We start from the raw sequence: 13718 nt of genomic DNA, 5'->3' as shown, positions 1-13718 counted from the left end.
GAGAGAGAGAGAGGTTCAAAGCAGTTTGACAGATCCATCATCTGCTTTAACTTTAAGCATATTAACAAATAACAAGAGCCAAAACACAGCACAAACAAGCAAACCAGCGATAGCCACAAAATATTGAGTACACGAATCAATCAATGGGTAAAGAATATTTTAATTTAGTGCGTTCTTCAAAGTCAAATTAGACATGCAACATTGTCGTGCAAAGTTGATTCTGGAAACTTACTGCTATGGATAACGCCTCAGCAGCCTTTTCCACTTCTGCAAATGCCTCCTCTATATGGATTCTTTTTATACGACCTTTCCAAGAACACTCCATATCCTCGAAAAAATCGCTAGGAACAACATGAAAGGAACTGAGGTTTTGATCATGTTCACCTTCTAGAGAGATCATTTCACCAATTCTATCAGAAGCACATTCACATTCATTAACCTGGCCAGAAACAAATTAGTATTATGCCCATATAAAACAATGATTTCAATTAACACTTATGAATTAGAACCATAGTAAGAAAGTTATAAACTCTTCAACCCTCAAAATAGTATGTAATGTGTTTCTGAAATTATAAAACTAGAAGATATACCAAATTCTTCAAAAGCTGCATGCTCTATAAAGAAATTAGGAATGAAATTTTTGTATAATAAGTTATGAAAATAAACTTAAGCCCCCAAGAATGAGATGAGGACAGTTTAATGTTGGCTATGGGATGTTTCATGGATCTAAATAGAAATGTGTCATGATCATGCTATACAATCTTTGTAGCCTAAGATGGAAAAACATAGAATTCGACTTCCTGTACTTTGATGAGCAGCAAATATTAGTGTCCAGTGAACTGTCTGGAACAACATAATGGATAGGGTAAATATATATATAGTTATTATTAAAGCTTGAACACTGGTCTCATGCATCAACCTCATCAGGTTTGGAAGATGGTATTCCTTAACTTACATTTTTCCTGTTGTCAACAAGGAACAACTAAGAAAAAATAAAACATTAACTTAACCCAACCAATTGGCTCCACTTACTAATGTCTCGAAGTCAATTTTCAGCCCAGTCACCACCCATGTAGGATCCATCAACAACTTCAGAATCTTACCCAGCTCAGGATTTTTATGCATGTGCAGTATTTCATCAAGAACATTTTTAATTCTGCAAAACTCGATATGATTGGCCTCCCTGAGTTCCAGAAGTTTCACCAGCTGGGAAAAATAAAACATAAGGATTTTAGAGTATGCAAAGATGAGCACAAAAAGAGAGACATCTACATAAATGCATAGATATGAGTTTGTGTTTCAGCAGCCTATTCCTAAATAATCTATGTACATGTAGAAATTAGCAGATGAAATAAACAATCACCATATAATTTTTTTTTTTTTTTAACTCTCATACATTTATGTGGTGTACTAAGATGGAATGCAAAAGAATGTGATTTTGAGCCCCAAACTCACTAACAAGATGAGAATGTTACCTTTGCAGGGGAAACACAAGTAAACTCGGGAATCGAGCAAGTAATACTGCTCATAAGTCTGCATGTTGCTGAATTACGAGAACAAAGGAAAGAAAAAATAAAACACTTGTCATAGGACCATCAAGTAAAATATTATTTAGGGACAGGATAATCTAATACAGGATCAACACAAAAAGTATATCACAACTGACCTTGAATTGTGGAAGATATATCATAAGGAGGAGGATTAAGAAGAAGATCTCTAACATACCTGAGAAGTCAGAAACTACAAAATCTAAGCACAAGTACAAGAATAAAATGTACACAAGCAGCCACACAGGCGTACAGTATTATACTGTGAAAACGCAGAATGAGCAACTGAAAGATTAAAAAGCTTCACCAAAAAGAAAGAGTAAAATAAAATTATCAAATAGTGGTGATAGGTAATATATATACACATGCACACAAAAACGAGCATGCACGCACAAACCCCAACCCCCCACCCCAAATAATAGATAGTGTTATATACTGTTTTAAATAAACAAAAACAGAAAACATACAAATTGTACTTACAGTGCAGGTAGGCCTGAGCAATTCGAAGGTAGCAACACCTTCAACAAACAAGGTATTCCCTCTGTTGGTATGGCACCTGGAAATATGAAAAGACAGATCAATACCAGACTGAAACTTGAACATGTCTTCATATCATGAAAATAATATTAAACTGCCTGATGAAAACTAACCAATTTGAGTTGCTGTTCCTAGGGATAGAGGCTGGGGTCTGTTTTCCGAAGACACAGTGACATTCCTAAATGTAACTTCATTATCAAGACCATATAAATCTCTAACCTGCGAATGGTCAACGTGAAAACAGAAGCCTATTACATATCTACACATTTATCTCACCATATATGCTATTGAAACAAAAGTAGGATAAGTCAAATGATAATGAGATATGTTAACCTTAGACAAAAGGTCAGACACAGGATTGCCTTCAAACCATTCAAAATGCCTACCATTACATTCTCCCCATAGAAGGCCTCCCTCACCAAATTCACCCCAACGACAAGTGCCTGTAATGGAGCCTCTTGATGTAATTATAAGTCAAGAAATTACCTAAAAAGTTATAGGAGCACGATATACCGACTCTATATAGTGACTAGAAATAAAATTTTCATATCCAGATTGAAGAGAGAGAAGAAATAGATCACACAAAAGTTATTTTGGGTGTAGTTAAGGTTTCATAAAGTATCTGCAAGAACAGACAACCTTCAAAGGCATACATTAACAAAAAAATACTCAAAAGGCACCAATTCCAACAGTTTTACACTTCAGTTGGCAGAAAAAGTGTAAGCCTCAACAAAAAAAGACACTATATACTGTTCCCATACTTCAACACCAAGAGACCGACAGCCAATAAATAATAGTATGGACATTTTTCAACATATAGGACGAAGTTTAAATAACCTGAGAAATTGTTCCTCAATGATGCATGAAGGAATAAATGATGGTACCGACAAGTACGGAGCTTAGCAACCAAGGCCTCTTCAGTCAAACCATCCTCTGACGAATAAGTTTTCATGGTTTCCAATACAAAATTGATGCAGTAACCTCTTGCAGAACGAGATATTCCTGCCACATATTTCACAAGAATTTATGAGCACGTCATAGTTAATCTTTGATTATCTTACAGCCATTGATTACAATGCTGAACAGAAATCAGCTTGTAGTACTGATAAAGTGACACCATCTTACTAATTAATATTTTAGCATATATGATATAAAAAAAGACATAAATATGAGATAAAAAATAAAAAAAACTAAAAAAGGATTATAGGTAATATCTACTGGAATAACTTTTAAATGTAAGAAATATGTTCATACCAACTACAGGCATTGGTTCTGGAAAGTCAAGATCGTGATCGACCCCAACAAGTCCGAAAACATAAGGACTACCAGGATGTGCATGCCTGAAACAGTCATGAAAAGAATAACATATAATTCATGCATCTCATGTATTTTCAACGCTAAATTCAAAAACAAATACTTCTTCCAGGTTTTAGAAATTATCATACGTCAAACCTCCATTTTTCTAACCCTATATGACATGACACCCTCAGATGTAAAAATAATGGACAATATGAGAACATCTACTTTTCACTTCAATGAAATTCTAGATGTTGTTTAAAACATAAAATTGGAGGACACCATTATTTGAATTTTCCACGAAGTAACATGTGCCGATGAGTTTTGAAAGGAAATGTGACCAATGAGAATGTTTGGATGTTCAACGTCACCCATACTGAAAGTTTCAAATCAGAAGAGAGCAACCTATGCTTCAGAGTTGGAACATATGTGTGTGACCCTTTATGTAGAACAGCAATAAAATTAGTATGTCAATCACTAGAAGGAAAAGTCTAGAAACAACAAACAAAATATCTGTAGTTTTCTTATAAATGTTTTGTTTCTTCTCAAAATAAAAACATTATATGGGAACGCACTTGTGTTTAGTTTTCTTATATAGTCCATTTAACAAATCAAATATAAGTTAAAACAAGAATTACCGACAAGTAATTACCCAGATATAAAACGACCTTTACGGGAACGCGCTTGTGTTGGACCCAGAACTTCTTCCACTATGCACTACATGGACAGATGAACCAAATGTAAACATTAAACAAATTAAACTGATGATAAAATAATCTCTGACATATGCATGTATGACACAAATATGACTAAATAAGATTATCAATGCATAATACAGCGCTAAAGCCGATACTAAACCTAATGATAAATGCAGGGATGAACACCCACTGCAGCATGCCTCAGTTTTGCACAGGTGGGACATATACTATTTAGAGCATTAAAGCCTCCAGTCCACCAATGAAACACAAAATAATGGAGGCTAGAAGCAAAGGTTGAAGTGCATATCCACAATAGTAAATAGGATATATTAGATGGGTGCTAAAACTCCAATTTTGAATTCCACAACCATAACAATGGAAAGTACATATCAGAAAATTCAATACTCACCACTGAAAACCCATTCCTTGTCAGATCATCCAAAGTTTGTCGAAGATTCTGCAAATTATATGCAAGGAAGCATTGAGTCCAAATACAGTAAGCAGATGGTTATACATACTAAAGATCCATTTACGCAGTGACCAATTTATAACAATTAGGAAAGAAAATGAACTATTCAGAATGTGTGAGTGGAACTAAACACAAAATGTAAGGAACTATATGGAGTTCATACCACAACTGGACAACCAGCTCTAGGGATACTATCTGAACGCAGACCCCCAAAAGGATTCAAACCTGCATATTCAACCAACACACAAGCATCTATTCCTAAGGCTTCATAAAAGTCACCGACCTGGAGGAGAAAAAAAAAGATTATTAAAACAGTATTAACACTCTGTCATCACTAACTTAGAATAGATACACATCTAATGAAAGGGTATTCTTATCAACACTCCCAAATTGTCACTCTACACTTCATTCTTATTTTCTTTTTATATAACTTTATCCTTTTGATAACCATAGTACCCTCCCCTTTTCCTTTCGACTACTACAATGAGAAAGAGTATTATGGATAGTTGAAATGATGAAGTTACATATAAAGGAATTGGAAAATAATAATAATAATAATAATAATAAAAAGAGTGTTGATGACTATTGGGGAGTCATAGTGACACTACACTTTAAAAAATCAAGATATCTGAAAAGAAACTCGATGATACTTGAAGATGAAAGTATTGTCACCAATTCTAACAACAAAGAGAGCTAACAGAGACTAGTTGCATACTCTGCAGAGCAAAACTTCGCGTGGAAACTTTGACTTGAACTGCAAGATCTCCCAATTGAGTGTTCCCTCTTTCAGACTAAAGCAAAGAAGTTTTACTCAGCAAACTTTACAAATAAGCAAACAAAAGGATCATTTTTTTATATTCAGACAACCAGCCATTTTTGTTTCTAATTCATACAAAGCCAATAACACCAACATCAAGGAAGGTGGCAAGCACTCTTAGTGACCATTCAGGAATGTAAACATGAAAATTGTTTATATCAGAATGTAGTTCCCTAGAAGACGCAATACCTTTAAGACCAAAATCCAAGCCTTTCATTTGACAAGTGATGAGCTGTATTCTTTGAAGACCACTGAGCTTAACTAATATGTATAACAAAGATACTTTCACGAAAAATTAATTTGGCACTTCCTTTCAACAAATTTGTTTTGAACATTAGTTTGTTCCTGTCCACCTACAGATTTAGCCCATGGCTGCCACTTGTTTTAAATCAATAAACATGAGCTATGGGACATAAAGTTATACACAGAAGGTAAGCACGCAATACATATCTCTTAACACTCCCTTGAGATCAAGAAGGTTAAACTAAAAGACAGTTGAACATGATTTCAAGTTGTGAAAACAGACCTACAGTTTTTAAGGTACTCAGCAAAATTTTGAAAGAGGGTTGGATCTCTTGACATCAATGATTATAATTCAAAACAGAGCTCATACTATCTTAGCATGAAAAAGCAGATAATTTAACTATGTACAAACCCGTAACCAGACCAAGTCTTCTCAGTTTAGACCTTCTAGCCTGACAACATTTCAGTTACAACAATCAATGGCATTTTTACCCCCACAGTAACAGTGTAATTTGAAGAAATTACAAATTGGGTTCATTATGCAAAAAGACTTCATAAGAATAGTTGTAAACTATATCAAAAGGAGAAAGCGCACACGAGGATCTAACCTCCCATTTTTTAAGTTCACATCCAAGCCAAGCAAATTAGAATAATCAAGCCTTTTCACCAGTTGGACAGTTGAAGGCTTCCTGCACATATGCATCCTCTGGAGAGACAAAAAAAAAATTAACAATGACCTTAGAAACCTTATGCCTGATGAAAGCCTGTAACAAAAGAATAAAACTTGTCCAAGTAACTAGATAAAGTCTGTAGTACCATACCTCCTTCCACCACAGTATGTTAGAAAGAGCTCTTTCATCCACAAAATTAGTCAAGGCACTAAGTTTCTTGGTAGTTTTTCTGCTTCCTCGTAAAACCTTCTGGTCTTTGAAACAACGAATCCTCCGAAACTGGCCACTGTTTACACTTGCACAACAACCAAAATTCTTGTCAACAAGACAGAACCAAATATGAAATCAAAATTAAAAATTTACACGATCTACATATCCTCTGCTTCCAAACCCTTTTCAAAATGAAATGACGGATTCGATTCAATTCAATTCAGTTCTTTCTTTCTTTTCCTTCTTTATTATCTAGCTCCCAAATCCTTTTACCATTTACGTACATGCAACACTTCTAAAAGACAACATCAAAATCAAAACAGCCCACAACCCATCTTTCAAAATCTTTGTAGAATGAACCAAACTCCACTTTAGGCAATCTTATTCCATCAAAAACAAAAAAGTATCGAACTTTACTTATACTTACAAAGAAAGTATCAAACTTTATTCAACCCATAATAAAATTACACACTCAAAACTATAAATTAAACTTCATAAGACTACAAACAGCAATGGTGGTAGAGAGAGAGAGAGAGTACATGAGAATCGGAGAGGGAACGACGGAGCTGCATTTACGGGGAGGGGGGCGAAGAAGCAGAGCAAGAGGACGGCAGCGAGGGAGAGCAACGACGCCGTTTCGAGCGGCCAGCCAATACATAGCGAGGCGGTGTATACAAACAAGTCTTTGGAGGATTTGATGGTCTAGGGTTTTAGGGGGTTTTGCGAACAGCGAAAGCTGAGAGTTTCTGGCGGGAAGCAGCAGAAGAAGAAGAAGAAAAAAAGTGACATGGGGGAGTGGGGCGAGTTTGTGTTGGAAGAAGTGAAAGGACAAACGAGACTATGGTGGTATGGGGTTGTGTTCACCTGCGGATCATGTCTACTCTTCACTTGACACAAGACGCGACAAGTGTATTGACTTGTGAGTTGTGACCACTTTGGTTCTTCCGTTCACCCAGTGAAGGATCACCAACGTTTCTTTTCACGGCGCGTGCAGTATACGCGCTAGAACTGGGTTAAGCAAAAAAAAAAAAAAAGACAAGAAGCTGGGTAGAAATTGATTCTACCAGAAACCGTAGAGCCGTAGATCAGCGACAGCGCCGGTCAAGTTCGATCTGGTATTCTGGTCGCTGGTGTTGAAGAAAGAACTTCTATAGGGCTTGACGAAGAAGAAGAAGAACAGGAGATTCGGGGGCGGGAGGAGGAGGAGGTGTAGAGAGAGAAAGCAGTAGCCATATATGGTTGGAGGCTTGGAGGAGTTGGAGCTGCTAAAGCTCTGGTCAGGATTAGAGAAGTGAAAGCAGGGTTTACGAATTTATACCGAAATGTGTGAATAAATTTTACAGGCTTTGAGTTTTTTTCAGGAAAATATGAAATACAGGCTTTGCCTAGTGTGCAAGATTTTTGAAGTTAAGCAAAACAAAGTCGATGTGCTCGTTAGTTTTTTTTTTTTTTTTTTTTTTCTTTGGTTTCGAACAAACGAGTTTACGATGGGATCTGAATACCTTAAATTTGTACCCATGCATGCAAATCAATTTATAGCTAGTTAGCCTATATAAACACCAACGAGATTAGCACTGCATGTCTGCATTCTTATGGTTTCTAAAACTTGAACAAGATTTAAGCGAAAGGAATCGAAAGAGTATTTTAACGCAATTTTTCAATCCAGAACAAATTCAAGCAAAATATTGCAACTATACATATAGTTTCCGTCCTTCATCCTTCATATAAAATGCTAAAACTCCATCCATATCAAGGCTCTAGCAAACTAGATGAGAAGCCATACCATTGTGATCAACTCGCGTAGTCATGCAAATCTGTAAATTACGTGATGTACGTAGGAGCTTGGATTACTTCAATAAAAGTTCGAACTAGCTTGATTGTTTTCTACATATGCAAAATACCACTTCTCCATGGAGATTGGCAGATTGCACCACATGATTCACATCTAAGATTTCTAGTACTGAATGAAAACTCCGAAATCTTTATGTCTCAAATTAAGTCTTTGGAAAGTTATATTTTCCAATGTACGATACAGATTTCACATTCTCATCAACATGCTTTGTGCACATCCACATGCAAAACTTATATATATATATATATATATATATATATGTAGTAGCGTTACATGATAGCACAATTAGCAACAGTGGTTACCAAATTTTCTGTAGCAAGACCGGCCTCCAATAAACGAAATGCTGTGTACCATTTTCTCTGAAATTATACAAAAACAAAAGAAAACTCACACTATTTATATCCGCAGAAAAGTATGCAAATTAATTTAACAAGTTTCTGTCCTTTATAATGCTAATTTGACAATGCACTGGCTGTCTATAATGAGATGAACTCAAATATACGTACTCACCCTTTGAGGTATAGGTTGAACGTAGTAACTGTTATGAACCACTGCTGTAGAACTCTGTGGCTGTGGAGTCATTGCCTACATCGTCAGATATATAGGAACCAAATTAATATCAGTAATAGTAGAAAGCTCAAATGAGTTCACAAAATATAATGATTGCCGGCCTGTACATGCATAACTCCCGGCCAAAAGATCGAGTAGTTAACTATATATATCCCTAGCTCATATGTATCCTAATTAGAAGTTCTTAACTCGATCTATATATGCATGCTTCCCATCTATTATTATCTGAGATAATAAAACCTATAGCTACGTACTGAAGAACAATCAGATATAGATCATGATCATCATATCAAATCCAAATCAACCCAATGAAAATTAGTTCTTTTTTTTATTTGTTACAACAACACAATGAAATTTTGTTTTACCAAGCACATGTGAATCAATATAAATTCTGGGAATAGATATAAGCAATGAAGAAATATAAAAGTGGTTTGGTAGTGCATGCTCTTTGGTAAGTTAACTCGAAAAAGATTCCCAAGAATAACTAACTGTAAAAAGATGAAAAATAACAGGAAAAAGAATGTAATACTATCCTCTCATCAACAAAATGATTTCAGGAAAGATTGCCACAGATCGATGTGGTATATATATGAACTACTTAATTAAAACAGTCAAATTGATATTTACCGGACTTGGACAGGAAGGAGGAGGAGGAGTACATCTTTCGGCTCGTAGCAATATATGGCCGGTTATCCAGAAAGTATGAATGATGGTGATTAAAATTCCAGTTGCCATAGCAAACAGCACAAAGATCATAAGTTTTGTGATCAGCACCATCAAAGCACGCCACACAAGTGAAGTACAACCCGCAGAGGTACACACTACACCCTCGACAAATGACACACCTTGTTTTGATGATGTAGTAGAAGGTGAGCACTTCCTCGAAATCCAGGCCACCGTCGCGGTTGCGATCAAGCTTCTTGAAGAAGTTCGGGTCGTTGAGAATCCATTTGTGGCCGGTTTGTTCCAGAAAGTCGCTGAACTCGGAGTAGCTGATCCGTTGATCACCGTTTGTGTCCATGGATTGGAAGAAAGACCATGCTAAACGCTGAAGTTCTGGACTGCCATGTTCGTAGTATGCTAAAGCCGCTGGGTGTAGTTGTTCTATTTCCATGGGAATTGTATGTAGAACTATTTCTGCCCTAGCTAGATAGCTTGCAGGAATATACTTAATTAATGTGGTCTGGTATAGCTAGCAGATTTATATATACCCAAAGTGGGAAGAAACTAAGCTAATTTGATATGATATACCCTAAACCGGAAGAAGTTGACTATATATGATATGATATATCAATATCTGGTGTGGAAAACTGGCCAGCCCCTTTTCTGCTTAACTCATAATCCCTTCATTCATCAATATTCAAATTAAATAAAAATAAAGACTAATCATCCCTTCATCAATATAGCTAAATTAAATTAAAAATCTCATCCCCTTCATTATTATAGCAATAACATAAATTTTAGTCTTATTGGTAGCTAGAGTAGTCCTTGAGTGAGGAATGTTAGTCGTTGTGGCGTGACGCGTAGGGGACAGAGAATGAGGTGTACTGTTTGATCATCACAATAAGCTATTGAATACAACATGTAGACCTTCAACCTTCTATGCAATTCCGATCCTTTACATTTCTGCTCTTTCAATTCGATAAACACTCTTTCATCAGTTCATGGCTATCTACTTTGCATTGATCAAGTCAAGTCAACTAGTTCTCAACCAAAACTAACCAAAATCAACTCTTTGTTCTCACCCAAAGGACACATACTACGAACAATAGCTAGCTTTCGGCAACGGATGATTGATTCAAATAGTTGAGTTTTCCTTTCTTTCTTTTTTTCCAAGTTGGGAATTAACTAACAAGAGCACAATAATTCACTTTATTTAGTGCAATAGCTGGCCAGCAGCCGCAATTTTTAATTCAGGTCACTATCTAATTTCTCTACTTATATATAACTCGATCTATTTTTCAAGGGTATATATATATACATATATATATAGGCCGGATATGAAGCGCACGTGCGTGCGTAAGCGCGCACGGAGCTCCGTTCGCCACTGTCCGGCGCCGATGACGGCGCGTCTCCACCCCAGCAGACTCCAGCAGCGTCCCCGATCATTTTCCCTCCCCGGCGAGTCCGTCGAATTCCAGTTTTCAGGCAAGATCACCCAAAAACTTCAAATAAAGTCGATCTCGCCGGAAACTGAAATTCGGCGGCCTTGCCGGGGATCGTCGGGAAAAGAAAGTGATCGGGGACACTGCTAGAGTCCGCTGGGGTAGAGACGCGCCGTCGTCGGCGTTGGACGGTGGCGAACGGAGATTCGTGCACACTACGAACATGCGCTCCACATCGTTTCCGTATATATATAGGGTTTACTTATTCTTGATACTGCATAAACCCTTACTTATCGTTTTATAGGGTTGATTAAGAAAATAAATAGCTAGCAATAGAGTTTTCTCTATATTTGAAATTTTGAATTTAGAGATAATTAAAGATGCATGTTAATTTCTCAAAGTTTATCAGGGAAGTCGACACCCACTGACTCGACTTCCCCATTCAATATACGTACGTCTTCTGTATATATATTACTTTCTATATTTGTTTCCCTAGCTTCAACTCACAAGCTAGCTATCAGACCTTCAGCTAGCATAAGAGGAGGCTGGAGAGATCGTTCAGCTATGTATCCATCGACGGCCATCTATCTTTGGGTGTTATTAGTTCGGGGATATGAGAGTAAAATACGTATATGTACGTACACAGTGTATTTTTTAAGATTGTTGTCCCTTTGTCTGGAGAAACCAAGCACGCTTGCTCAGTTGCTTGATTGAAACAAAAAAGGAAATAGGGCTAGGGCAGAACATGAAGATTAATATAGACTTCAATCATAAAGAAGCTGAAACGATGAAGCTCGATTGCAATTACAATCATGAATCGTGAACATCGATCTGCTCTAAGTAACGAAAAGATATCAAAGGAAATGGAACAAGAAGTCTCTTTTAATTAATTTATCTTTGGTTACATATGGAGTCATTGAAGTGGAAGGGAAAGTGCCTGATCAATTCTCCATCCATTCATTTTCGGGTAATCTGTTGGCATCCCTGCATCAGAGACAGACACCGAATATAAACTCCAAACAATAAACTCTTCTTTTGTAATGAGTGACACTACATGATTGTACAATTAGCAGCCACACTTGCAGCAGCAAGAGCCATCTCAAACACGCGAAATACTTGGAACCAACTATGCTGCAAATACATATACAAAAAAAATAAAAATTAATAAAAATTAACAATCACATATATATAATTCTACCCGTGTAAATTGCACGATATAAAAGTCAGTTTGTTTTTGTGTTGAAATTATGTTATAAAATCAACAGCACTCACCCTTTCAGGTGCAGCAGCAATGTAGTAATTGATATTATTGTAAACTGCTGGAGGCGGAGGTGGAGTTATTGCCTGCATATTTTCAGCACAACTCCAACATCAACGAATTAGGCAAAATAAGTAAGCTCGTAATGAGAATTAGCAACATGACAATTAAGCTTCATATCTATATATAGAAGAGAAACCCTAGCAACGTTCATCCTTCCTGCAGTGAGTCGAACATTCATTTTCTAGATTACCCTTCTTAAAATCTTTTATCTCTGAAAGAAGAACTTAATGATAAGTACTTTATAATCTCTGAAATTAAAGAAGAACTTGATGAAAAGCGCAAACTGAAGCTCTAGGTATATAATGCAAATTGTTAATTAGTTCTCGCATAAATGTGATAGAGAATGTAACATAATTAGGTATATATACCATGTTGAGATCTGGTTGAGCATACGGAGAAAGGCCTCGTTTGGAGCGCAGCAATACATGATTATCCAAGAAGTAAGTGTGGTGCTGGTGGTGATAGTAATTCCGATTGCGATAGCAGGTAGCGCATAGATCAAATGTAGAGCGATGCTCATGAGCCCCATCAAAGCAAGCAACGCAAGTGAAATACAAACCGCAGAGGTGTACGCCGCAGTGGTACCCTTGGCATCGGATGTACCTCGTTTTAATGATGTAGTAGAAAGTGAGAACTTCCCCAAAATCCAATCCACCATCGCCGTTACGATCGAGCCTTTTGAAGAAGTTAGGGTCGTTAATTATCCAGTTGTAGCCACTTTGCTGGAGGAATTCGTTGAACTCCGAGCAGCTGATTTTACCGTCATCGTTGGTGTCCATAGATCGGAAGAAAGACCCTGCCAGATCCCGAAGCTGTTGCGTGCCATTGTCGTAGTATGCCAAAGCAGCAGCATGTAGTTCTTCCATTGCCATATAGCTATCTAGCTGCTAGATAGAACAATACCAGCTGCTTGATATGCAAGCTAGCTTGGTCTTTAATTGATTGACAACCCAAAATAAGATATACTGATCATCAATCTGGTTTGGTAGTGTTTGTGTGTAACTGTGTATATATATGGATCGAATTTTCTGGATCGATGAAAGCAGTGTTAGGTTAATTATGACAGAAACCTGTTAGCGCAAGGAAGCATCCAGATCGAAGTAGTTGACATATTTGAGTCACAGAGACTTTCTGGTTTCACAAAAACATTAACTAATTGGAAATGCATGTTACTTAGTCCTGAAATAAAAACTAGAAGAAACAGTCCAGGACAGAAACATTAATAATATATACCTATACTGAGAGTTAACATAATTGATAGCTATTTGTATCAAGTCAAGTCCTTCATCTCACCCAGAAAGTCCATTGATCGATATGCTTGCGTTGAGTGAGTCGTTTGTGCTGAAACTCATACAAGGCATTAATCGATCATGATCACAGGC

At 36.8% G+C, this 13718-nt stretch overlaps 2 protein-coding genes across 2 annotated transcripts in view; both read right to left on the bottom strand.

The window, feature by feature from the left end:
* LOC101291235 (DNA mismatch repair protein MSH1, mitochondrial-like) overlaps positions 1-10024 on the bottom strand; it is a 14032-nt gene extending 4008 nt beyond the window's left edge. Inside the window, exons 1-18 of the mRNA XM_004297893.1 lie at positions 9653-10024; positions 8851-8925; positions 8643-8699; positions 6429-6593; positions 6216-6313; positions 5263-5338; positions 4711-4830; positions 4488-4535; positions 4033-4097; positions 3339-3424; positions 2922-3086; positions 2418-2527; positions 2198-2303; positions 2028-2103; positions 1667-1725; positions 1476-1543; positions 1033-1206; positions 233-439 (exon numbers count right to left, since the gene is read on the bottom strand). Of these exons, the coding sequence (XP_004297941.1) occupies positions 233-439; positions 1033-1206; positions 1476-1543; positions 1667-1725; positions 2028-2103; positions 2198-2303; positions 2418-2527; positions 2922-3086; positions 3339-3424; positions 4033-4097; positions 4488-4535; positions 4711-4830; positions 5263-5338; positions 6216-6313; positions 6429-6593; positions 8643-8699; positions 8851-8925; positions 9653-10024 (2127 nt within the window). The remainder of the gene's footprint in view (positions 1-232; positions 440-1032; positions 1207-1475; positions 1544-1666; positions 1726-2027; positions 2104-2197; positions 2304-2417; positions 2528-2921; positions 3087-3338; positions 3425-4032; positions 4098-4487; positions 4536-4710; positions 4831-5262; positions 5339-6215; positions 6314-6428; positions 6594-8642; positions 8700-8850; positions 8926-9652) is intronic.
* A 2024-nt stretch (positions 10025-12048) lies between these two features.
* On the bottom strand, positions 12049-13490 carry LOC101310401. The gene is made up of 3 exons (XM_004296493.1): positions 12705-13490; positions 12288-12359; positions 12049-12146 (listed from the first exon to the last, which is right to left on the bottom strand). Exons 1-3 carry the CDS (start codon positions 13206-13208, stop codon positions 12066-12068), a joined length of 657 nt encoding a protein of 218 aa, XP_004296541.1. The 5' UTR covers positions 13209-13490; the 3' UTR covers positions 12049-12065.
* Between the last annotated feature and the right edge of the window lie 228 nt (positions 13491-13718).

The sequence above is a fragment of the Fragaria vesca genome, linkage group LG4 (genome assembly GCF_000184155.1).
Source record: "Fragaria vesca subsp. vesca linkage group LG4, FraVesHawaii_1.0, whole genome shotgun sequence".
Lineage (NCBI taxonomy): Eukaryota > Viridiplantae > Streptophyta > Magnoliopsida > Rosales > Rosaceae > Fragaria > Fragaria vesca.
Note: the sequence above shows the minus strand (reverse complement) of the source record. Positions and strands in the feature narration are given on the sequence as shown.

Bases quoted from the DNA above. Each gene is read 5' to 3' on its own strand.
- LOC101310401 (XM_004296493.1), bottom strand. From the start codon at position 13,208: ATGGCAATGGAAGAACTACATGCTGCTGCTTTGGCATACTACGACAAT. The intron at 12,360-12,704 runs GTATATATACCT...GAAAATATGCAG, and splicing joins CTCAACCAGATCTCAACATG to GCAATAACTCCACCTCCGCC. The intron at 12,147-12,287 runs GTGAGTGCTGTT...ATGTATTTGCAG, and splicing joins TTGCTGCTGCACCTGAAAGG to CATAGTTGGTTCCAAGTATT.